Source organism: Ictalurus punctatus, chromosome 19 (genome assembly GCF_001660625.3).
Source record: "Ictalurus punctatus breed USDA103 chromosome 19, Coco_2.0, whole genome shotgun sequence".
Lineage (NCBI taxonomy): Eukaryota > Metazoa > Chordata > Actinopteri > Siluriformes > Ictaluridae > Ictalurus > Ictalurus punctatus.
The window spans coordinates 341,181-368,534 of NC_030434.2; the positions used below are offsets into that span (position 1 = coordinate 341,181).

The 27,354-nt window shown below is 38.9% G+C and overlaps 1 protein-coding gene across 4 annotated transcripts in view; it reads left to right on the forward strand.

Annotated features, from left to right (window-relative positions):
* The window catches only part of LOC108279530 (NACHT, LRR and PYD domains-containing protein 3), a 71,358-nt gene extending 54,033 nt beyond the window's left edge, over window positions 1-17,325 (forward strand). For 2 of the 4 annotated variants that reach the window (XM_053688335.1, XM_047162191.2), the window contains exons 11-19: window positions 6,292-6,335; window positions 7,481-7,566; window positions 11,098-11,174; window positions 11,741-11,958; window positions 12,065-12,363; window positions 14,377-14,487; window positions 14,593-14,737; window positions 16,700-16,741; window positions 16,962-17,325. In XM_053688335.1, the coding sequence (XP_053544310.1) occupies window positions 6,292-6,335; window positions 7,481-7,566; window positions 11,098-11,174; window positions 11,741-11,958; window positions 12,065-12,363; window positions 14,377-14,487; window positions 14,593-14,737; window positions 16,700-16,741; window positions 16,962-17,233 (1,294 nt within the window). In that variant the 3' untranslated portion in view covers window positions 17,234-17,325. The remainder of the gene's footprint in view (window positions 1-6,291; window positions 6,336-7,480; window positions 7,567-11,097; window positions 11,175-11,740; window positions 11,959-12,064; window positions 12,364-14,376; window positions 14,488-14,592; window positions 14,738-16,699; window positions 16,742-16,961) is intronic. The other 2 variants (XM_047162192.2, XM_047162194.2) reach the window with 2 other exon arrangements.
* Window positions 17,326-27,354: the final 10,029 nt, after the last annotated feature.

A 27,354-nucleotide genomic window follows, 5' to 3' on the forward strand; every position in this document is an offset into this window, starting at 1 on the left:
ACGAATGGGAGGAGTGTCAGAATGGTAGTTGGCTAGTAGGCTCAAGCTTTTCACGAATAAAAAGGCGAAGGCTCCTTCCCTTCAATCGGGACTCTCGTTGCATAGTTTTGCATGTGACTGCCTGCGGCACTTTAAGTAGTTTAATTATCTAAAAAAGCAAGTAAAACTGTCGTTTAAAAATTAGACACATACCTCATTTGAAGGGATGTAAAAGTCCTCGGGCTTTTAAAAAAAACTTACCACTGTGAAATGTTCTGCCTGAAAGTTGTGTTTGCAAACTTGCTTCTGCTTGATCATATGCATTTTCTGAATCAAGCTCGAACTGATACAGTAAAACCGACAACATGTTGCTTAGGAGCTTTCGTCGGTTCACACTGTACATGGAGCAGGAGTAGAGCAATGGCAGTGTTGGAGTGTGGTGCTCAAAAATTTGACCGCGTTAATTCACTTTAATTCAGCGCCAGCAGCGCAACAACAAAAAAGGCTCGACACCGAATGTCCCGCTTCACTGCTGCACTCATTTGTTAACATGCATGCCGAAAAAAATACGTACTGTTGCAGGGTGTGGTGTGAAACAGGCTTTAGAATCTTTGAATCATTTTTATGTCATGTAATTAAGTAAGCTATTGGATAAATGATAGACATAACACAATTGAGAAAAGCAGTGGTTTAACTTTATTTTTTTTTTTAGAGAAAAACAACTTAATAACAGGAGTGAACATTGCATAACAGGAAAGAACGCGGAGTAACAATGTGTATCTGGACTGTGTGTGTGTGCATAGCTTGTATGTGTGTGTGAGAGAGAAATTTCTGAAGGAATGTGCTATGTGCTTGTAGTTCATCACAGTGAAGAAGATGGAAAGGGAGAGAAGGAGAAGACAGAGAGAACAGAGATAGAGAATGAGGCGGGTGTATCTCCTTTCCCGTCAGCATGTCATGGTGGGTGCTTCTGGCTCCTGAGTTCTCTCTATCTTCATCTACAAAACAAAAAATATTCAGTTCAGAAATTACATACAAGAGTGTTTTAGCTGGAATTGCACTCAATACATGAAAACAAACTTGCCTGTCCCTTCTCTGGTTTGGCCCAGACTTCTTTCCCAATTTCCATGTGACAACCTGTGACTGGCCTCAGGGGTGGGATGATGCACACAATGTCCTCAAACAAGTACCAAAGGATATCTTCACGGGCTGGCCAGAAAAACCTGTTGACCCCAATCTTTTGCATACAGTGGACCTCAACATGTATTTCACTTGTATCTGTGATGACACTAGGGTACAAATCACCAGTATACTTCAGCACACACCATTTGCCAACAACTTCAAGACTTTGCCACTGAACTTCTGTCACTGTGGGACATCTCTTCCTTGGCTGACTAGACTGTCAGCCCTCCTCTTCAGGGCCCCTCCCACACCATCCCGGGCACCTTTCTCGTGTCTCGCCTCAAAAAAGTTCCACATCCTGGCAGTGAATCCTCACCTGAACAGCTCAGTACAATACAAGAAAAAAAATACCTTGTTGTTTGTACTGAGAGCAAGGGCCATCGCTGTAAAAATGGATAGTGGAGACCTCTGGATGTGCACTCTGCACATAATCAAGCACTGGTGACAAGTACTGCCAGATTGGGCCCTTTTTTCTTGAGGGTAACACTGTGCAGAAGGACAGGGGTTGCATGCACATAAAGCAAACCCATGTTCAGTGTTGCCTGCTGATGTGATGCTCCGAAGTGGACTGCCTGTATTTCTGTGCTGTACTTGCGGAGGTAATTTTCAGAAAAGTCCACATGAATTAAGCATTCATGTGCTTTTAAGCTTTGTCTCCATGCCCGGTAGTGTGTAAACTGATTGTTGATGTTAAAAGTGTGTCTCTGAAACCTGTGCAGCAGCAGGTTTAGCTGTTCCAGCAGAACTGTTCCAGCAGTTCTTCTTGAGTGGTCTGGAATTTTTTATTTTTTTAATTTATTTTTATTGTGATTTTAGATGTTTTGCCATTGGGGTCATTCTTGTGCTGCTTATCCACAACTACCCACTGGATATAAAACACTTCTCTGGATTATCATTTGTTCTCTGGATTGTACTCTGTAAAGACTGGGCAAAAGCGGTCCTTGCATTAAGAACGTTCTCCATACATGCACTTCATATTTTCTTTGTCATATGATATCTCTTTCAAAAGGTCCTCCAGATAGATGGTACTGATTACTTTCAAGTAGTGTAGCTTTTGCACAAGAAAACCCGGAGTCTCATGCATCTTACACATGCATGTGTCCCGATCACTCAGAGTCGGATGAACAACCCAAAAAGGTCTGAGCTTACAGAAGAGTGAGTAGGAGATAGCAGCCAAAAACTTCCGGTACAAATTTTTCATGGTATCCAAAAGCAACCGTTTTCACTTTTTGTTTTTCTTCTGAGTGAGGATCTGCCCTTCCCAGTTATGATGTGTCTCACATCATCCCTTGAGTAAAAAGCCCTCACTCTGCTTATCAGCCCATTCGCAACCCTGTTGTTCTGCTTCCGTTGGTAGATGTAGATAACCTTAATATGCTTCTCATTTTTGCATCTTTTAATTGAACAGCCCAATGAATTTAGAGTAAAGCATTGCATTCTGTACTTTTTCAGAACTTTTCCTGTTATCACTTTTGAAATGATTTGCTTTTCCCTCTCCCCCGTGCATTTTTGTATTTGTTTCGGATGTCCTTCACCAGAGCTTCATAAAACAAAAGGGTCTTCTGAATGGCCACACTTGGAAGCTGTCTCAACTGTTTGTTTATTTAGATGCATTTTTCTTTTTAATGCGCTGGAGTTTTTTCTTGTACTTTTTGTGCATTTTTGGTTTCTTTTTTCAACAGAACCTTTAGTTCTTGAATTTGTTTGTGAAGCTTCTTTTCTGTTTTTCGGCTTCTTCTCTGCCCTTGATTATGTTGCCTAAAAAACACATGCATCACAATAAATTACACATTGCAATAGTCAGGAAAATGAACGTTGTAAATTAACCTCTATGACCTGATGGCTAAATTCATAGTGTAATGTAATCATGTCTGTTTTCATTAACCCCTCTAGCAGATTGTCTTTGGCACATGATCTATTTAACCTGGTTGACCTGGAAATGCTTGGCTGTGGATGCACAGCTTGCTCTGGTGATAAAAGGGGGCTGTGTGGAGGGGTGACAAGGTGTTGGAGGGCTTCTTTCCTGTCCCTGATCCTATGATAATTCTCCCTCCATTTTCACGTGTGCACTTTTCTCTCTGACTGAGGTCATTGATTAGTTTCTTCCTGCCTGACTCGAGGTTCTTACTGTATTTTTCACATTCGTTCTGTAAATATTTCTGCCTCCTCTCTGGGTCTGCATCGTGTCGGGTATTCATATTATAAAACTGATACGTCTAAAACTTAAGTAACGGTAACTGTAAAACATAAAAATCATGTAAATCGTATTACATAAACTAACATTCACACTAAAATCAATACACCAGAGGATGCTACTCATTCCTGTTACTGTTACTCTGTCCTGTTATGGTTTACACGCCACGCCGTCCGACATTCTCTCCAGAATTTCACGTATCAGCATACAGTTGGTCTTCGTTATGGTACTGTATACAGTTTGGGGTGTTTTTATTTTATTTTTTATAAAATTTTTAATTTTATTTTTAATTTGATGAAAGGTTCAAGTGCAGTTAATTATTTGTCATGCTATACGTGCAAATAGACGAATGCATGAAGCCATGGGTTGCGTCCCAACTGCATACTTACCTACTATTCACTAGCTGAGATGCGTGTATTTCACCTACTATATAGTAGGTAAGTACGTGGTTTCGGACGCAGCCGTGCTCTCTTGTTTGACGTCAAACGGTTGAGCGCTGCCTTGTGTGTACATGTCCTGTCACAAAATGCGGTGAAAACTTCCACACGACGTTAATAGTGTGATTAAGGTGTGTACGTGTCTGTAATGCATGCCGATAATGCGACTAAAACAGGAATACTCCACACGTCTTAATTCTATTTGTGTTTACTTTGAGTATGACTTTAATCGGATTAAGGTAATCAATAATCGCTGTTTACATGCTAGTTTTTTAATCAGAGTATTGTCTGAATCGGGTTAATATTGGATTATTGTTGTCCATGTAAACGTACTGATAGTTGCAATATCATCAAATATACAGAAAAGAAAATGAGAGGACTTACTTTTGGTCTTCCCATTGCCTTCAGAAGAGCCAGATGATGCAAATTTCTGTTGAAAATGTGTGTGAGGGGAGAATGTGTTAGGGTAACAGGACTGAGTGAAAACCTGGGGACACGACTAAAATGTGTATTTTATCTAAATTTTTTTGGATTTCTCATAAAAAAAATATTAAAAAAAACATTTAAAGCATGGCTTGGATATAAAGTCATACAATAATGCAAAAAATATATATTTCTGAAGGATTTTAATTATTATATTTCATGGTAAAGTACAGAGATAGAGAGTGGGGACATGCAACAAATGCTTTTTTTTTTGTGTTCTAGGTAGATTTTATTCATGTTTTTAATTAGACATTTTAAATATGCAATTTGCTTAACGTGCAATTAATAATATAATGTATTTTAGAGTTAATTTTCATGCATTTTTATACATATAATGTCCTGGGCACGGAAATGTCACCCATTCGGTGGAATGGCTCTTATGTTTAAGTAGCCTTCTTTTTGGGATAATTGAAGTGCCACTATTGACCAGCCGCCACTGGAAGACATAAATGTTGTGAACGTTGTGTGAGCTTCACGCATGTGGAAACACCCTCGTGTGACCAGTATTTAAAGTCTGTGTAAAATCACAACTATTCATAGACCTGCCATAGTTAGGTGACGTGACATTTCGTGTTGCATGACTGTAAAATGGCACCTGTAATCCACCTAATCAGCCTTATTATCTTCAGTGAAAGACTGCATGTCGGTTGTCTGTGTGAATGCTCCTAAAAATTCTTCACTTCTCTCTATTTTTTCAGAAAAAAAAAACTTTACTTTTCTGTCCCTCACCTCTTTGAGAGCATGATTCATAGATAGGCCAGGAAGTGCATTACTCCTTGTTCCCATTTTATTATGCGGGAGGGTGGACACATTTTCTGTGTGACATATATATGAATATGTATATGAAGTTTCACGCTTCTGGGGAAAGCCCCATTTATAAACTCCATGATAAGAGTCTCTCTGCTGTACTGGAGAATCCTCACTATGAACTGGAGACACTGGGGTAAGATCATCTTTCTGAGAGTCACATGACCTGTTCCTCAGTTAAGACACATTCTCTAATAGTGAGACTGAAGCAGAAGTTTTAGGTTGATCATCAATGTCCTGTTTATTTTCACTGCACACATGATTTGTCACAGAGTCTTTGGTTCAGATGTACGTATGTGAGAAGCTGCAGCGCAAGATGTGACTAGATGCGACTGCAATGTGTCCAAAATTACTGTGAAATTTACTACAACATTGTAACTAATCACAGAAACTTCACCTGGGATGCAAAGTAAATGCACTGTGTGTGAGCTGCAGGGTTTAAAAGCAGCAGGGAAATGGGAATGATGTCAAGAAACAGAATTTGGAAACAAAAATAATTTAATGCCAAAGGAATGGAAAAAGGTCAACTGTCACGATCTCGCCGGCAGATGGCGCTGCGGCATCGACGGGCACGGACAGCTGCAGAGCACGCGCGTGCACGAGATTACGGAATGAGAACTATTTCCTATGTACACATGCCTTTGTTTTGGTTCTGTTCTCTTCCTGTTCAGGCATTGGTTGATGTTCGAGTGTGTCATTATTGGTCCCAGCTGTCTATGTTCAAGCATAATTATGTTTGTTATTTAAAGCCCTCGTGTTGCTGTGCACTTTGCGCAGTATTAACTGAATAAGTGAATGTTAAGGTGAAGACGTTTAAGTATGCTAAGCGGTCGTGTTTTCATGTCCTTTTTCTGTTCCATGCCTCGCATCCAGTTTCATGTTTAAACCTCGATTATCTAGTCCAGCCTAGACCGCGTTTCTTGTTTATGGACTTCAGTTGGCGAATAAAGATGTTGATCTGCGCTTGCTTCTGCTCCTAGTCTCTGTAACATCAACAGTTAAATAAATCTAATTAGGTTTTTCAATAAAAAAGAAATAAGGAACAAAAGGAGCTTACAAAAATTGCAAGCCACAGCAACAATCATTTAATACCTTGCCATGGGTCTCGTTTGGATCTTGCATTGTGTGTTAATTCTTTATTAATTATGGCTCTGGATTTGTATACATAACAATTGAAAAATATTTTGACAGCACTAATTCACTTTCTAGGCATGAATTCTTGAAAAGAGAAGATTCATCAGATACATCTTCAGGTGAGCGATTAACAAATTTTGCACCTGCATGATAAGTAGGGATGGCATGTTTATATATGGTTTATAATGACAAAAGAATTATGCATGCTTATTCCTTTATGGATGCACGATTGTTTCCCATTATGATCATTACTGTGTGTATTGTTTGTGAAAAAGCTTCTTTGCACCATGCTTTGTTGCTGCTAAATTGTGTAATATGTACTGTAACAAATGACCCTAGCTATATACATAAAACCTATTAAGATTGGTGGATATGTGTTACAATTCTAAGGGGAAAGATTTTCCGGTGTTATGCAAATTAAGCCAACAATTCCCGATCGGTGCCCCAATCACCGGCCGGGGGTGTGTCGGCGGCTCCGCCCTACCGCTATGCTTTTCCGGGTTTTTATTGTTCTTGACACGGGGCTGTCTCTTCCGCGCCAGCACGGTAGTCGGGGAAGGAGCGATTTTATTACCTTGTGCGCCGGCTGTCGGTCCGTCGCGACAGCATATACTGGCAGTCAACGCATGTGTATTATGACAACTTGGCCTACAAGAGTCAGTTCAGAGCAGTAAAGCAGCTCTTTTGGTGTGAAGGATGATAATGAAGAAGAATCACAACAACATGAACAATGCTTGGGCAATCTCTCGCCACGATTAGCACCTGTATACAAATCCTTATACACTTTAAGGTTAGAATTATACAAATGCAGGTACTTTCTAACCTGCACTCGTTTCCATCTCTTCCATTTATTCAGTTTTTTCTTCACCTACCTTGAGAATCAACGGCCCTGGGTCACTGTTGATGGAACAACTAAATAGTGTTAAAGAATTCAATGCACATGTGCAACCTTAGAAAAATCATGCGTACAGTATGCGCATACTCTGCTGATGACGAAATTTGTCACGCTTACTGTACGCTGTTTCTAGCATACACGTAAAAGTGATGCATACTTTCTGCTTAATGCAAGGTACTGTATCTTAAAACCACTATTTGGAAAAGTAGTTTTCTTGACTTCTAGCATTAAACAATAAAAACAAATGTATGAATACTTCTTTCCCCTCAATATACAAAAATCACAATCTGGGATTCTTATTCAAGAAAAGCAGTTTCTTAGTGAGTTACTGAGGAATTAATCATCCATGTTTTCTTTCTTTGGATATAGACTGTTCTTCCGAAAATAGTGAGACTACCTCTGACAATCTGGAAGACACTTGCTCAACATCTACACAGAACCCTGACACTGTACACGTAAGCATCATTAATAATGACACCCAAGATACAAAATGTCCAACATTTTAGACTCGGTACTAACAATATATTATTTTTTTTAAATGAAACTGTCAGGGGTGGTGGTAAACGTTTGTTTTTGTCTTTGAGACGGTGCTTCACAGCTCTTGCACTGTCTCATGTCATCTTTTGAAATTCCACACAGTTACCTCTATGATCAGCCTTCTTTTTATCATCTCTTACCCTCCCGGTCCCCTAGGAACATTTAATGAAGATCTGGGTATTATCCCAAGCCTTTTCCCTATTTACTGTCCTTGGACAATCCAAACTCCTCTCAAGCTCCATTACTCTTACCTTCTCTATCTTCTGCACTCCTTCTCCCTGACATTCAACAGCTTACTTTAAACACACAAGGCAGGAAATGGCATGGACCAGATCTTCAGCCACCCCTTCCCCAATTAAAAACATAAGTGTTATCCTGTTTCAAATCTCAGGCCATCAATTAGTATCCTCCAACATCACCCTCCCTCTCCTGCCTGACATCAATTACCCATACCTCTCCCTCATTTTCCAAAACCTCCACTCTGTTGCTTCTTTCTCTGTGGCTATCTGCACCTTATCAACCCTTCCAGACCCCAAATCCTTTCCCTCTCAACAGTTGGAATTAGCCACCAACACTTTTTGATCTTCACTTTCCTCATCCATGGAAGTTTTCTTTCTCTGCTGTTTGGGTATTGGATGCATTGTGCAGCAATATGAGAGAATTGAGAGAAGCTAAGAGAAAATGGAAGAAATAAATTGATACAGATCTCCTCTCATACTGTTCTTTTCTGTCCAAGTTCTCATCTGATGTGACAGCTGCTAAGACCTCCTTCTACAAGGGAAAGCTGGAATCCTCTGCATAATTTCCTTACAAGCTCTACAACATATTTTCTTCACTTCTAAATCCGCTACCTCCTACATCACCATCCTCCCTGTCTGCTGATGCTTTTGCCACCTTCTTTTTGTGAAAATCTGCCAGTCCTTCACTCTTATCCTACACTCCTATACTACATGCTCAGGATTTCCCTGCTCTTCCTCTAACATGTTTTCTCCTAAATCAACAGAAGAATTTATACTGTCCTGCAATCCCACCACCTGCCCACTGGATCCCATCCCACAATGCTCCAGACAATCTCAGACAAGACCCCCGCCTCTTTATCACTTGTATCATTAATAAATCCATAAGATCTGGTCAAGTACTGACTGAATTTATACAGCAAGCATTCTTTCCTTCCTGCAAAACCCACTCTGGATACTTCAAGTCAAGTGGCCTTGCTGCACAGTTGTGAGTCAGTAGAGTGAACAGCAGTGAACTGAGAACACAGCCCTTGGGCCCCCCCATGCTCAGTGTGGTGGTGCTGAAGATGCTGTTCCTGTTCCGAACTGACTGAGGTCTCCCAGTCATGAAGTCCAGGATCCACTTGCAGAGAGAGGTGTTCAAGCTAAGCAGGTTCAGCTTTCCAATCAGGTGCTGAGGAATGATTGTGTTAAATGCTGAACTGAAGTTTATGAACAGCATTCAAATATAGGTGTCCTTTTTGTCCATCTGTTGCGCAGTTGATGACATATGCGAACTGCAGTGGGTCCAGTGAGTGAGGCAGCAGGGTCTTGATGTGTCTCATGACAAGCCTCTTGAAGCACTTCATGATGATGGGTGTGAGTGCAACAGGACAGTAGTCATTGAACCTGAACATTGACACTGAACTTTCTTCGGCACGGGGACAATGGTGGAGGTCTTGAAGCACGTTGGAACGACCGTGCTGCTTAGGGAGATGTTGAGGATTTCAGAGAGAACATCCGCCATCTGGTCTGCACATCCTCTGAGCACTCTGCCAGGAATGTTGTCTGATCCAGCAGCTTTCGGTGGGTTGACTCTGCGTAGAGTTTTCCCTCACATCAGCCATGGTTAGACACAGGACCTGGTCGTTGGGAGGAGGGCTGGTCTTCCTCGCTGCCACGACATTCTGTGCCTCAAACCGAGCGTAGAAGTTGTTCAGCACATATGAAAGGAAGGCCTCACTGTCACAGGTGGATGATTTTGTCCTGTGGTTGCTGATGGCCTGAATGCCTGCCATATGCGTTGTGTCACCGTTGTCTGTGTAGTGACTGTGGATTTTCTGGGCATGTGCTTGCTTTGCCACACTGATGGTTGGGACAGTTTGGCCCTCGCTGCTCTCAGGGCTGCCTTGTCACCTGCACTGAAGGCAGAGTCTCTGGTCCTCAGCAGTGCTCGCAACTCCGCAGCCATCCACGACTATTTGGAACGTGTGGTGATTGTCTAGGAGACTGTGATGTCATTAGTGCACTTGCTGATGTAGCTGGTCACTGATGCCGTGTAATCCTCTAAATTGGTGCAGTTGATGACGGTTGCAGCCTCCCTGAACATGTGCCAGTCAGTGTACTGAAAACAGTCTTGAAGAGCAGATATGGCTCCTGCTGGCCAGGTTTTCACCTGCTTTCACCTCACCACAACTGCACACTTCAACAGCTCCCTCCCCCTCCTCAAGTACAACGTTAACAGAGTCTTCAAGAGACAGAACGCAATGCAGCTGGACCAGACTCTGTCTCTCCATCCACTCTGAAGTACTGTGCTGATCAGCTATCTCCAGGGTTTACAAATATTTTTAACACCTCACTGGAGATATGCCATGTGCCAGCCTGCTTAAAGACCTCTACTAACATCCCCATCCCCAAAAAACCCAGGATCACAGGACTTAATGAATAGAGACCTGTCACTCTGACATCTGTGCTAATGAAGTCCATCACAAACCCTCTCCTAGACCTTCTGCAGTTTGCCTACAGCGCCAACAAAACTGTAGATGACACAGTTATCATGGCCCTCTACTTCATCCTTCAGCATCTGAATTCCTCAGGAACCTATGCCAGGATCCTGTTTGTGGATTTCAGCTCTGTTTTCAACATAATCATCCCTCGTCCTACTACAGGACAAGCTCCCCCAGCTGAGTGTGCCTGATTCCACCTGTGGGTGGATCATAGACTTCCTTTCCACCCTCATTGGGCTCATCTCTGATGGGGATGAATTTGCCTAAAGGTGGGAGATTGACCATCTGGTGACCTGGTGCAGTCAGAACAACCTGGAGCTCAATGCTGTGAAAACAGGGGAGATGTTGTTGGACTTAAGGAAGAAATCAGCCCCACCTGCCCCCATCATCCTGTGTGATTCCCCAGTCGATATTGTGTATTCCTTTTGCTTCCTGGGATCCATCATTACCCAGGACCTCGAGTGGGATCTGAAAATCAGCTCTCTGATTAAAAAACACACCAGAGGATGTACTTCCTGAGGCAGCTGTCCATCAAGACCAGAACCTCATGCCACAAAACAGTTTCTTTCCATCCACAACTGGCCTCATTAACAATACTCAGGACCCACCATGATTTCTGAATTGCCTCCACGGACATTACACTTTACATTAATGAACAACTCCACGTTTTTGTTTCATATGTGTTTGTGTTCAGGTAATTGAACTGTATGTATTTTTCCTTCAACAGCACTCAGCAGCCACAGAAGTATTCATTCCTGAATTAGGTAAACAAGACCATGAGGACAGGAACAGTGATGCATATAGGTAGCACATCTTCTTATTTTATTCTGACCTTCACACAACTAAGGCACAAAAGTTAATTGTTTTTATTCTGATGTTACATCAAAAAATTAAGCCAGATTTTCAATTCAGTTTTATTTGTACAGCATTGTCACAAAACAGCTTCACAGAAATATATAAATTCTGTAAATGCATTTTAAATGTATGAATTTATGTCTAATGAGCAAGCCAGAGGTGACTGTGGTGAGGAAAAACTCCCTGAGAGGATATGAGGAAGAAGGCTTGAGAGGAACCATCCTCATTTGGGTGACACTGAATAGTGCAATTTATAATTAAATCCCTTCTATAACTGTGTACTTTAAAGTCAAAAAGTGCAGTTGTGCAACCAGGAAATTCATTACAGTTTTAACATGAAGTCTCTTTTGTTGACATTATCCACTGGTCACTGATGGAGACTTGAGTGCAAAACTGTTTGTGGCAACTGCAGTCCTAAAGTGATCACAGCCTAACTGTTTGTATTAATTGCAGTCCAAAAAGATTTTTTTTATTTTATTAATGTTTTTTTTTTTTTTATGTCTTGTGCTCAACAGGTTTCTGTGCTCTCGTGCTGGTCAGTTTCAGTGTAAATACACCAACCTTGTGTTTGAGATGAAAGAGAAAGGTGAAGTGATGTACAGTATAGTGTCCTGGGACAGCAGTCAGTTGGATGGTGTGGGACAAATGCAGCCTGCAGGACCCAAGTACAACATCAACTGCTTTGAAGGTTCAATTTGTAATCTCCACCTCCCACACTGTGAGACACATTCTGGTAAGATCATTTGCAATCAAACATAACCTGAATTTACAAAAGTTATTATGTCATCATATACTGATACTGGTATCGTGTTTTGGTCTGATAGCATTCTCTTTCTCAGCTCCTACAGCACTGCTTTGTTCCACTTGTTCATGTGTTGCAGATAAAAATCAGACTGAACTGGCCATTGCACATTTCAGTAGTGGTAATGTGGAGATCATTCAGCCTCTGAAAGTGACAGGCACACACGTGATCATAGACATTGAAAATCTCTCTTACTTTGGCCTGTTTAAAAAAAAGCAACATCAGGAATATCCGATCAGGGCCCAAGTCCTACTCTTCTACAAAGGAATCACTGGAAAGACAAAGAGGAGTAAACTGCACATGCACTTATTGCCCAGAAATGTACCAGTTGAAGAGGTAACCTGCTTTAATTAATTACTCTATGGTTTTATTGTGCAATGCAGAATAAATACTGAATTTCAGACATGCCCATGTTTGTGAAGAACACAATTTGTGACCTTATTAATATAATATCTATCTGGGTAAAAAGGCATTTTAAAAGGGTCATATCATGATTTTTAAATGTTTTAAAATGTTAATTATGTTGTTTATTGGGTGTAATAAAATAGGATAACATGCGGTATCCTCAAAAAAATGCATTATTTGTCAAATAATATACATTATAGCAGTACCTCTATTTCCAGGCTAAAATGCTGCCTAAAATTTCTCCAAAGTACCTTCTTCTGAAAAGCCTAGAGTGTTCTGATTGGCCAGCTGACCTGCGTTGTGATTGGCCAAAAGCCTTGCATGTATCAGAAATATAACGCTCCTTGGCTTAGCTATAGCCTCCTAAGCTTCTAAAGCAATTCTAAGCTCCTAAGCAACGTCATCGGTTTTATGGTATCAGTTTGAGCCCAAGTCTGATTCAGAAAATGTGAATGATCATGCAGAATACGCAGATCATGCAAATACGATTTGAGCAGAGCGTTTCAAAGTTGTAAGTTTTTATTTTGTAACTCTCTCACCTTTCAGATATGATGTAAATTCTGACCCCGCCAGCATGTCTGATTACATTGTACACAGCTGCTGTACATAGGTACTTATGCAATATATCTTTGAAACGCTAGGATTCTTGTGATTCGATTGATATAAACCGTTTCAAGATAGAATCAAAACAGCAGCTACAATCAACGTATCTGCAGGCCGCCAACATACAAACTAACACTAACTACTGTGACAACTTGGCAAACATTTGCTGGCATGTTAGCAGAGGTCTCCAACTGAGCCACAACACAAAACTCCACATTAGGATATCCGATACTTCATAAAATAATCAAACACACTTACAGGTTCCGATTCAGAAGTGCAAAATTGTCCGAGCAAAGTGGGGACTGCCCCACTTTTCAGGAGTAGCCATTGTGTATTGCCTACCTTGTACTCTCCCAGGTTCAGGAAGATGTCCTCCGTAAAATGCGTTGTGCACAAGTAAACGTTCAGGTTGTACTGCTCAGCAACAGCATTATAAATAATCAGTAACCATTGATTCCTAATTCAATACATTTTTGGAAAGGGCTTTTGCTTTCGCACCGAAACACACCATGATATGGTGCCTGAATACACTGAAGCCTTGCCTTCTTTCCTCGAGGGATTTCTTCTTCGCCTTTTTCGCCTTCTTTCCTCGGTGGGGTTATACTGATGGTGCACACTGTGAAGTAGACAAATTACAGAAGTTTCGGGCAGGTCTGGAGCAGTGTTCTCTATTAGGTAGAATAATTCCCTTTGGGGGAAAATATGAGTTTCGGGGCTTTGCAGAGCTTCTACATGCACAAACAGATACATTACACTCCCAAACAGAAGGAAAACATTAAAAAAAATCATCTTGTGACCCTTCAATATATTCATAACTCTTAAATACTGAAATTTGTATTTACAGCAGAACAAGACCTGGTCTTTAGCTTTACTTCAAATGTACATTATTTTCTACACTCATTTTGACCTCTGCTATGGATTACAACTATGAATATTGGATAAAAACAAAGTGCTAAAGTCCTGCCTTTACAGGATGTTACAGATCTACCTGGTTAAGTAATCTCTTAATCTAATTAAATAATACAAAATGGTTATTTTACTTTGAAAATTTCATTAAAAAACTATAATAATGGATTCACTAAAGTACATAAGAACATACAATACATGTTTAAGATAGCACCTTATTAAACCAGGTTTAGCTGTACATCTGGAGACTTCAATTATTAGACCAAAAGAATCCCAAAATTAAAATAACACCACAAGGGAATAAAGTGCCCTCCAGGGATAACATTAGTGTGATAAATTAATTTCTGATTAAAATGCCAAATAGTGCTTCATAATACTGGCGTATAATTGTTTTAAGGATTCTGAAATTCATTAAAATATTTTCCTGCCCTTAAGTTACAGATACGATATCAGCACAATGCATACATTGAGACCAGTTCCATTTGTCTTCTGACCCCTGGAAAAACATACAGACCACACTGTCAGCCTTATAAACATCAGCCAACGGTAAACTACGGTTACATTTGTGAAGAAATTAGATTGTATTTTGTTTTGTTTTTTAAAAAAAAAACATTTTGGAATAGTGTGTTCAGCTATCTTTGGGTTTTTTAGAAGGAGACATTTGACTGTGAGTATGGCCCCAATTATCACCCCACATTTGAGGTGCTGCTTAATGCTGAAGTTGAAGAACTCACACTGGGTCTTTTGGATGAACATGACCAGGAGGTGTGGGAGTCTCGTCAGGTCTTTCTTACAGGTAGACAAAGTTCATTTTAGACACTAATTCAGTATAAACCACTGGTCACTCCACTTCCAACTAGCATGCAGTGATATACCGTCAGCTGTTTTAGTGGACTGTTAAATTATATGTTTAAAATATAAAAATACAGGGATGCACTCATGGCTCAAATATGAAGGCATACAGGTCTATTGATGTTTGCAACTTTGTGATTGTGAGCATGTACATGACGTAATGTTTTATAAAAATAATACTGAGTATGTTGACATCAAGGACTCATTTGTAACATGAACAATGTTAGCTAGCTGAACATCTATCATAGGCATCTCCTCAGTGAGGAGTAATCTATCTAGAGAGCTAGTTTCTTGATGTAGATTTTAGGTGAGCTAAGTAGGATTGTTAAAGCAATATAAATTAGATATATTCGGTAACTATCAAGTTAAGCCTGTTAAATTGTTAGATAACATGCCAACTTTATGGTTACTTAGCTAAGATGAAACCTGTAGCCACAGCCATCTTCTGTTGGTATGGAAAGGTGTCAGCTCAATGATTAAAATGTTGGACTACAGAGCACAAGGTCATGAGTTCAAATCCCAGCATCACCAATCTGGCACTGCTGAGCCCTTGAGCAAGACCCTTAACCCTAAACTGCTCATCTGTATAAAATGAGGTAAATTTAAGTCGCTCTGTATAAGACCAAATGGTATAAATGTAAAGGTGTCAGATTTGATACTATGCCAAACACATTTTAGAAAATAACTTCTGGCTGACTCACAAAATCACAATACTGCTTAGAAAACTAACATTGTATTTACAAAAAAATATATATTTTTTAAAAGGATAATTTGGAGCGAAATATTCAGAAAAGCAGCCAATAAATGTCCAGCATGGGTGGGAACTCCTTTAATACTGTTTAAAAGGCATCTCAGGGGGATTCCTCAAGAAATTGATTGAGAAAATGTCAAGAATACCTTTCTGAAAATTCTAGGCAAAAAGGGTGTCTACTTTGAAGATGCTAAAGTACAAAATTATTTTGATTTATTTTGGATTTTTTATCACAACATAATTCCTATAGTTCCATTTGTGTTACTCCAGAGTTGTCATGACTTTATTATTATTCTAAAATGTATAAATAAATAAATATAAGGAATGAGTGTCTAATGAGTGTTACAATCTAAACTTTTCACTGGTGGTGTAAATGTACCTCGTTATGTGCACTAGAGATCAGTTTTTGTTCCAAGAAGCGACTACCATCCTGAGCAAATGCATAGAGGTAATGGCTAAAAAATTAGGAAAATTAAAAATGGTCAAGCAACTTGCATTGGACCACTTGAGATGGAATGACCCACAGAATACTACACACCATGAGAAATATTAATATATTATATTAAATTCTAGTTTTATGCCCTGAATTCTCCTTTAGTATAATTTTTTGGTTACACTTTATTTGAAGGGTACCTACATATGAACGTCATAACACATTCATATCCCTTACATTAAGCTTTTATAAAACAATGTTAGAGGCTTCATGAAAGGGTTATGTCAAAACTCGTCAGGTGATATTGCAGGTTTTATGCAATATGTCACATAGGAGTGGAGAGATAAGTTCCAGTTCATAAAACATTCATAAACATTTCATAAATCTATTATTAAGCAACATTAGACCATTTATTAAAAAAATATATATATATATTTGTCAAATCTTGTCAGGTGACAGTTGTATGTAATATCTCAGATATCTCAGGGTGGAGACAAAAGGCCTCTCGTGATTGATAGACAGTTAGATAACATGGATAACATATGAGCACAGAGATCTGTTGAAATAAGTGAACATACCTTTTTTGAACTGTTTTTAATGTCTGTAGGGATACAATGCCTCTGTGTATTTATAATAAATCATAATGTTTCTAGATCAACATTAATTATGTAATATTATAGCATAATAGCAGTAAATCCTCATTTTCTATCTCATGACTTCAGATGATAAGAGAGAAGCTGTATCTCCCAAAATGGCTAAAACAGGTAAAACATTCTAACTTAATTTTATCATATAATTTTCAACCTCTTTTATCCAACAGTCAGCAAAGTTTTGTTTTTTTGATTCATCCACCTATTTTTAGCAAATAGAAAAACATGAGGATTAATTTAGGATTAATGTGTAAATAAATTTGGGATGAATTCTGTTAAAAGGTTTGTGCAGTATATACTGTTAAAATTACTTTAATGTTTGTCTATTATTTAGGTGCGAAATTTGTGGATAAACACAGAGAAATGTTCATACAGAGAATTTCTTCAGTAATGGAGATAGCAGATTGTCTCCTATCCAGGAACATGATTACTGGTGAAATATACAGTACAGTCAGTGCAGAAGCTACATCGCAGGAGAAAATGAGGGCCTTGTACAGATCTCTCGACTCAGGAGGAAGTGCTATGAAAGAAGAATTTTATAAAATCCTGAAGGAGAAGCATCGTTACATAGTGGATGATCTGGAGTCTGGATCAAGTCAGACTTAAAGGAACCCTCTTACACAGCTGACTTTTTTCATCTGGCTCACTCAGGACCTGCCCATGATATTTTTTAAACAAATTTAGTTGGTTGTATATTTTTTTTAAAAGAATTTAAACCAGTGTGACCCTGACCAGGCACTTACTAAAGATGAATGAATGAACACTGTAAATGCATTGTGCAGCACTGCACTCTCATGTTAATGTTCATTCATTCAATAAGGCTCGAAATTGGGATCATTTTGGTCGCATATGCTCCTGAAATTTAATCTGTATGACCTTAAAATATATTTGGGAGCATTTGTGCAAGTGCAAATTATTTTTGTGATGCGACCTGTTTTCATTTCTCTAAAAAAACATTGGCTAAGTACTGCACAGAATGTAAGTATGTCCACCGTTCGCCACAGTTGCAGGCAGCCGATCAGAACTGAGTTATAGAAAAATTAGTTAGCCAAGGAAATTTCAGGCTACAATAAAGCCAATTGGGCCCGCCCACTGCTGACGAAAAGAAAAACTATACATGCAAGCAGAGCGTAGAGAATTTTCCTCGCGATTTCTCCCCTTTCTGCATGTGATAGATTTCCATCTATTTTCCTCTTGTAGTTGTAATTTACCACGTGTGTGAACGTCAATAACGCGCTTGGATTTTTGGCACGTATTTGACACCATAGCAGTTGTAGGTAACGCTGCATACGCCACAGAAGCCACACATTTTAAGTGCGAGTGGTGGTGGTGTTTTTAAATATGTGTGTATATATATATATATATATAAGCCCTGCTGCATTAATCTTAACTGCTTTATTATTATTGGGCAGAAGGTCTGCAGGCTAAAACACCTTGTTAATGAGAGAGCATCAGAGGAGAATGACCGGACTGGTCTGAGCTGACAGGAAGTCTATAGTAACTCAAATAATCACTCTTTACAACCGTAGTGAGTATAAAAGCATCTCATCATCATTAAACCCTGGTGTAGATGTACTCCTGTCAGTCAAGAACAAGAATCTGAGGCACTCAGATGGCAATCAGGGGCAAAGACTCACCCAAACTGGACAGCCCATCTACTGCAAAGATGATGATTTGTGAATGCTGAGACGCTTTTCTGCTCACTACAGTTATAAAGAGTGATTATATGAGTTACTACATCCTTCCTGGTAGCTCGAACCAATCTGGCCATTTTCCTCTGACCTCTCTTATCAACAAGGCGTTTCCACACACACATCTGTAGTCATGCAATTTTTTTTGTTGTTTTTCACACTATTCTGTGTAAATGCTCCGAGACTGTTATGTGAAAATCCCAGGAGATCAGCAGTCCCTCCAGGATTTAGCAATTTTTTCCCTCGTTTTCCAAAGTTTCCCTCGTGGGATCAATAAAGTATATCTATGTATTTTGCAATTGCATAAATTAACACAAAATCAAGGAAACACGGCAATATTCAGAGGAGCCTGTAAGTTTTCAAAATTACAGCAGATTTTCTGCAGATCTGGCCGAGATGCGTCATGTGACGTCAACACACCGCACATTCAGCCAAAGCCTTCTTCGAATACATGTGTGTCGAACATGAGTACAGCTAAAAGGTCTCACTTACCAACAAACATCACTGTGAAAGTGTTTTATTTTTATTTTTTTAAACTATTTTGTGTGATTGTGGTTTCGCCAATTCAAGTAGTTTTCCACAAAAAACTCCTCAAAATGCATCACAAATTTTTGAGAGAAAAAAACCCTTGCAGCAAAATCATGCATTTTTGGCCACAACAATCACAAAAAAAGCTCTGTGAAATCCTGTAAGGTGTGATTTGTGAAATATTCAAACCAGCCCACCTGGTACCAACATTACGGTTAGAGTCACAGAGATCACACTTTTTCTTCATTCTGATGTTTGATGTGAACATAACCTGAAGCTCTTGACCTGTATCTACATGATTGTATGCTGCCACGTGATTGGCTGATTAGAAAACTTTGTGAATGTGCAGGTGTTCCTAATAAAGTGTACTGTGACTGTATTTTATCATAACTATATGTACACAAATAAAAAATAAACAATATTTTATATAAAAATGTAACCACCCAAACATATTTACAAAATATTTACTTGCTTTGTACCTTTGTGTTTTGTAGGTTTTCAAAATACTTTTGAAATATTTGGGCGCACTAAATCGCCATGTATGATTAGCTGTGTATTTTTAATGATGTGATTTATTTATGTGATCTTTCATTTTCAACATCACTGTTACAATATATATGTTTTTATACCAAAAGTATTATTTGTTCTAAAAATAAAAAATAAAAATGTAGTGAGCCATTTTATTCCTTTATTGAATACAGCAGTCTCTCCTCTATGCTCTTTACTGGTAGCAACACAGCTAACTGCCACAAGCTAGGATTTCTGAGAGGATTTTTGAAAGCCATCAAATTTGTCCACATTCAATTTGATTACAGTAAAAAAAAAAAAAAAAGGCAGGACTAGTTATATAAATGCAGCAGTAATTAAGCCAATATACAACACTGCAAAGGCACAGTTTCTGCTAGCAGCTAACGTTAGCTAGTTACCTCAGGCGCTGAAGTAATTTGTAAAATTTTGTTTAGCCAAACACGATTAGTGGTTTAAATATATAGCTCAATTATTTTCATTATCTAGATATTAATTATTGACATTTCTGTTAATTTAGAAAAGGATAAAGAGATAAACATAATAAAAACGAGCATTTTAATGGTCTTACCTCTGAGGCATCTAATGGATTTCTCTGACAAGGTCAGTAGTGATTAGTGATGTGTCGTTCATGAACGAGTCGTTCATTTTGAATGAATCTTTAATATGACTCTGGAACAACTAGTTGTCTCAGAGAGTGATTAGTTCATTTTTGACCACGCATGAGCTGCAACATCCCCATAGCTTCTGTACAGGAAACAGTAATGATTAGTTCACCTCTCAAGTCTTTTGGTTCTAGTCGTTCATTCTTCCAGTGACCGCCGTATAGACAATGCCCCACTGCATTAGCCTATGGGGAGGTCACGCGATATGGTGAATTAATCATTTCTGTTTCTGGGTGAACAGACGTGACAAATGTGACAAAAGAATGACTCAGATCGGGAGGTGAGGTGAACTAACAGACTGCATAGCCTGAAGACTCAGCTAAGCTATTAATTAATCATTTCTGTTTCTCATAATTCAGCCTTGGCTGGATTAACCTATAGTTTACGTTTATTCCAAATGTGATCAACGTTTGTGTAAGTACTAGATGTGCTGGGGAATTTAACATGTAATATTTCAATTATATTCTGCTGAAACGAACAAAATGACTCGAAAAAAGTTTTTCATTTTGCTGAATGAGATTCGAATCGATTCAAATCTGAAGAGTTGTTTTGGTGAGTGACCAATGGCCAAGAAACAAGGTTGAAAGACCTCAGGATTTATTTTAAAAATAAGAATAAATAAAACAATATTCCCAAATAACTATTCTTACACTGCCTCTGAAATCAAAATCAGCTGGTGTTTATAAGTTTTTGTACCTATTTCTTATAACACAAACCACGGTTCTCAAATCACTTCATGAAGAAAGAACAATAAGGATTAATGGCTGAATGAATCTCTAAAGCACACACTCTGCATTTTCCCCTCTCAATTTGTGGTTGAACTTTTAGAGCAGAGGTGTCAAGACACCTTACACACCTCTTATTAAAACATGACCTTGAGAGTTCAGAGTGATGGCGTAATATAAATGATGTACTACAGTGATGTAATTTGCCATGTAAAATGGTAACATCTCACAGAATTGTGGTCCTCAACAATGAGATTTTCTGACTATAATCTGACGATTTCTTGTATATTTATATATTTTTATATTTACAATTTTGCTGTGCACACTTAAATGTATATGTGCGATTCTCCAAATGTTACTGATTTTTCTACAGGTTGGGGCCATCAGAAAATTTTACCATGCTATAAATATCTGAATTTTGTTATTTCTCATTTTTCACAGTTTCAGAAATTCTTTAAAAACTATATTATATACAGTATATTGATGATTAAAAATAATCACAATTAGGCTGCAATATGAGCAAATGAATTTATTAAAGTAAACTAAAAAAAAACCACTATGTAACAACTGTTTACAAACAATTCTGTTTACAGCTGTCATCTATATATCTATATATGAGAGGAATAGAGTGATGGGGTAGGGATAAATTACTGAGAGATAGAGTATAAACGAATGAGTATTAAGGGATGAGGAATGATATTAAACTGGTAATTTAAAAAAAATGATAATAAATGAAATGATATTAAACTCAGAGCTTCTCCAAAGTGTCCATCATCAGCTGGACATGCTGCCAGAGGAGCTGTGAACCTGCACTGACTAAGGCTGCTGGGCCGCTGTAGAGCTCCAGGGGCTGAGAAAACACTACTTCACAAAGCACTTTACGCTTACCCTATTGACAAATTTTACACAAACACACAAATCTAACACATCGTCACTAAGTAATAGATACAATGCTGAGAATTTGTGTATCGTGGCATCAGAAGATATTCAACACTTATAATAAGCACTGTGAAGTACAGCTCTACTGCAGGCTCCCCCACATGTCCACGTCCCACATGCTGATGAACCCAAAGAGGCTGTCCAAGAAGTCTCCCTCACACTTCAGGAATATCGGGGTTAAAAATATGGGAGAAAATAGTCCATGATCTGAAACTACATTAAAGCAAAACTTAAATATCTTGAAAAGACCCTTACTGCCTCAGGAGCAGCACAGAGGAGAAACGTTAGAAATTTGCTTGACATATTGGAGTTCTGTTTTCTATGTAATCAAAATATCTTAGATGTAAAAAAAAAAAAATACATCTGTCATTTTACACAGGCATCTGTAAGCTTAACTGGACCCCGAATAGTTCTGTTACAGTCGATTCCTGATTAGAAGGATTTCTCACTAATCAAATCAGGGACCCATAAGCCATCTGCACACCGACCACATCTTGTTAAAACAAACAAACAAAAATCTCTAAAACTCACTTTGGCTTTGGTGTTCAATATGGCTACCCGTTTTTAAACCCTAACAGGAAGCAGTGTGTAAGCCTAGGTGTGTCCAGTACTCCATAAAAGAGATGTATATCTTCCATGGAGTACTGGACGGACGGACAGATTGATCAGTGTATATGACCAAGGTGAAGCTCATACACAAACATTAAAAACCCAACTGTTGTTTCGTGACTTTGAAGCATAAAACTGAAGAAAAAAAGGTTTCATAAATTTTACATCTCTAAATTGAATACATTAGCAAACACTGATCATGTTAACACGGCAGCTGTGGGGCGGCTGTGGCTCAGGTGGTAGAGCGGGTTGTCCACTAATCGTAGGGTTGGTGGTGTGATTCCTGGCCCACATGACTCCACATGCTGAAGTGTCCTTGGGCAAGACACTGGACCCCAAGTTGCTCCTGATGGCAAGTTAGTGCGTTGCGTGGCAGCTCTGCTACCATTGGTGTGTGAGTGTGAGTGTGTGTGTGAATGGGTGAATGAGAACCAGTGTAAAGCGCTTTGGATAAAAGCGCTATATAAGTGCGGCATTTATTTTAAGATGTGACCATGGTCAACACGATCACTCATTAAAATACAGTGGATCTTTTTCATTACGTGTTCATTTTTATTCCCCTAGTAACTAATCGATAACGACAGGTGTTAAAATCAGACAGAAATACGGATGCAGTGGGAGTCAAACTCAGCAAAAGTATTCCGATTCATTCTGAACTGACTGACGTTAGCTTACGTGCTAACAAGCGGACCAACAGGTTGGGAAAAGTTTGATGGGGTAACGTTAAGGAAAAAACGTATCACGAGGTGCCGCAGAAAATATGTTGTATTGGGAAAAAGGTCGCGACAGCTCGAGAGACGTCTGTGGTCTCTCACCAGTGTATGGGAAATTAGCGGATTTCCGATTCTTGTGAGGTTTAGGGGCCATTCACATTTAGCGCCTAAAAATGCGTTGAAAATGCTTGCGTTCCCTGCTGTTGTTAAGCAACAAGGAAGTTTTAGCACAGGATGGCTTTACAGCACCGTAAATCCCTTGCAGAAGCTCTGCTACTAGGTTTATTTATGGAGAAGAGACAAAAAACGTCATGTTTGTGCACACCCCACGCTTCAATCATGTAGAAAACACAGAGAATTTCACCAACTAATCCAACCGCTCTATGAGATTCAAAGCCTATTTCAGAGTGGACAAAGAAAAAGGGTGAAGCTGATTGGTTGGTTCTTGTCACATGACCTGTGGTGCGCTTGCGGAATTCTGAAAAGTTGGGATTTTCCACTTCGAAAAACAAGCATTTAATACATACATCTAATATAATGAATAAAAGAAAGGGCTCTTATTGTGCTTACAGTTTCCACCACCAACCCCCCCCCCCCCCCCCCCCCCCACCACCACCAAAAAACAAACTCTTTGGATCTACACGATTCACGTAAATGACACATTTTGATTCAAAACGGCCGAAAATTTCGCAGGAAAGTGAAAAGTGACTGGTTTGCAGGTACGTATATTGCCCTTGTGTGTTAAAATGAATGTTAATGCAGTTTTCTTCACTGATAAATTACCTGTTATTGTTTTTATATTTAATAATACCTGCAAATAACAATTAGCTGAAACTCAAGATTGATTTCAGAAATGTGTTTATCTAATAATAATTAATGTCAATTCTATTCATCTAAGTAATAAAGACTGGGATTACAACCTGATAAAAGTAACGGGTCTTGGTGGTTTTAAACCAGCAGAGCCGACGTTCTGGCCCCTTCATTGTGTCGAGGAAGTATCTCCTAATGTCCACTGACTAGAAATAGAAAAAATAAAACCGAACATTAGAGCTTGTAAAGAAGAGGGCGTGTGTAAGTGTGTGTGTGTGTGTGTAAGTGTGTGTGTGCCTCAGCTGCAGGAATGTAGAATACCCAGAAGAGAGTCATAAGAGAGGAACTGAATGTTCCACCAGGAGCTGCTCATCTCACCAGCACTGAGAGGCTGTGAAAAGTAGAGCCCGAAGATCATAAGTGCTTCTTATCATAGCAGCTTCATACTAACACATCAAACATTCTGTCACTTTCTACACAGCAGAAACAACTTTGGAAAATTCAGTGATCACTTTATTAAATGAATTAAAAGGTTGGTTACCAGAACGAAGCTGAAGGTTCATGGTGATGTTTAGTGGGCAGCAGCTGCAGGTTTGGCTCAACGACCTTAAAACACGCACGCACGCACGCACGCACACAGAAGCATGGTACAGGTTTCAGATGTAGTTAAAATATAATTTTTTAACTGACACATACCTGGAGAACAGAGGGAGTGTCTACTGACTCTTCCAGCACATCCAAAGGCTCTGCAATAAATTACTTTTATGTGACTCAGAATTACAACTTCGCTTACAACGAACATTTTGTACATTTAAAACCAACAGCCAAGTTTAATAGTTAGTAACATTAGGATAAATATTGCATTGTGTTGAGCCCTTAAAATGGGTCGCCATGTTTTCAAGTGCGCCAGCATTCAGCTAACTGTTAAATTGTATACCATTTAAATTAAATTGATAACATTTATCTGTAACACAGTTAATTAGTGTGGTAGCTGGCTAATCACTAGCTTAATCATGATTTGGTGTAAAACCAGTAGCGAGGGTTGTTAAAAGTGACCTTCTAATGGGGTAAATATTATATTGTGGAAATAAGCTAAATTCTTAAGCCAATCTAATCAACTCGGTGAAGGATTTTAGTGTGTAAATGAAACCAGGAGCCAAGTTCACTAGCACAGTAACTAGCATTAGTCCAATTCACACCAATGTAATGTAGATAACATTAGACTGTAACACTGTAACTTGAACATGATTTACTGTAAAAGTAGTGAGGCAGTAAAGTCACATGATCAGCTGAAGCTCCTCCTACCATGAGAAGGATCAGTGTAGTCAGGAGGAGTGCTTCCTTTCCACATGTGGCAGTAAACGCAGTAATCCGCACCGGCAGAGTGCACAAGCAGCCCCGCAGCACAGGCAATCTCATGCAGACTCCAGTTCTTCACATCTTTCAGAAATTTTCAGAAATCCCTCACTTTCTTCATCAGAAGTCACTTTGTGTAGAGTTCAGATAGATGATGTTGATCCGTAGCGAAGCAGAAACTCAATGCTGTGTTTTGGTTTAAAATAATTCGATGAAACGTATTTATCACCATGGAGTATCACCAACAAACAAGTTTAAGAAAAACAACAAACACACAGATGATGCATAAGATTAATGCGACCCCACATGGGATTCACCTGAGATGCAGATTGGGGTTTCTGCAAAGAAACTTGATTTATGGAATATGTAATAATAAATAAAGCTACATTATTATTATTATTATTATTATTATTATTATTATTATTATTATTGTTATTATTATTATTATTATTATTATTATTATTATTACGATTGTGATGATGATTATTGTATTATAGTTAATATAATAATAATAATAATAATAATAATAATAATAATAATAACAATAATAATAAACTTTTTTTAGTGTAGGATCGAACCAGGCAGCAGAGATGATAACAAGAGATGATAAGACATTCCATTTAAACAGCCCTCGACCACTCAAACTCAAAGAAGTTCTTAATTCAAGTTCGTACGGTTCATAATTCAAAGAAGCTGTTGTGGCTGGTGCCAACAATTCTGGGGTGGATGGACAAACCCACTATTAATAAACACTAGCGGCTTTTGTCAGAGTGGCCACCTGGCCAAATGTTGCAGTAAAACCATAGCTCATGCCCCCAGAATGCCACAAGTGTTTTGAGAAAAAAGCCCTTCTGTTGGACTCACCAAAACAGATGGCTTATCCAACAGATAAAACGCAAGATCCTTCACCCATAAAGTATAACTACAGGAAGAAAGGGGGGAGGAGCCCCCCCTTCCCTTGTTGAATCAGCAATTTCACAATCAGGGCACTCCACAGAAACATTGACTGAAAATTAATACATCTGTAAAACAACTACAATCACCTATTTTGTGCCATGTTTCCTTTGGGACTTATTGTGCTAATAACCACTAAGTTACCACTAATTATTTCATTTATTTAGCATGAGTTAGTATAGTAGTACTAGAAAGATTATTGTTATTACTGCGTTCATAGGATAATTTTTTGACAGATAAAAAAACGGAAATTCAGATAGGATGTCATTATATGTACATGGTAGTATTATGGACAAAGTTTAATCCACGCATGAAAAGGTGGGAAACCACCCTTCTGCAGTGACAACGGACGGGGTAACATCATGGGTGGAGCATTTGGCTTACACCCAGCCCTAAGACAATCTCTGGTTGATTGGAACACTTAGAGGACAGGACTAGCCAGAAATAGTTAAAATCCAACGCTCTGCTTTCTTCCTTACTGTCGGTTCTCTCTGCTCTCTCAGCTCGCAAAATCAACTAATCTAACCTCATCGGCGGTGGCGGCGGGAGTCTTCAATCAACATCTGCTCGGAGACCCAGACTAGAGCTCCCCAGTTTTCTAAATCTCCCACCGCCAGCTCTCCAAACATCCCTCATAATAGACACCGTTACATTCAGCATTCCGGTTGGAAACCCTCTCAACAGGCAAGCAATACCCCAGACTCTAGTTAAGATTGGTGCATATAATATTAAGTTTAAAACCATTCTAAAGAAGTGAAATCAGACTGATAACATTGGTGGTTGTTCAGGTCATGGTCTGTGAAATAACATCCTTAGTTCTAAACTTTATTCACTCTGTTAAACCATTTTCACCTCTGCTTGCTTGTGTGTGCTTGCATGTGTTTATGTGTTAGATTAGTTTCTGTGTTGTAGAATAGTTCAATAAAGTCTCATCTGTTTTTAAACACGTGTGTCTTATTTGTTTACAAGGGCCACTGGCTTGAATTCCTGCTACATGCTCTTCAAGTAATGTTTCACTGTATTTAAGATATTATTGCTGGTGACCACGGAGCTAATATCTCATGCATAATTAATGAATAAAGTTCAACTTATTGCTGGATGAATAGTTGATCAGATATACTAAATTAGCCAAATTTCCCCTTTCATGCTGATCTGCTAGTCAAACCTGCATATTTGAGAGGAATACAATAGCTCAATCTAAACGGCTAATTT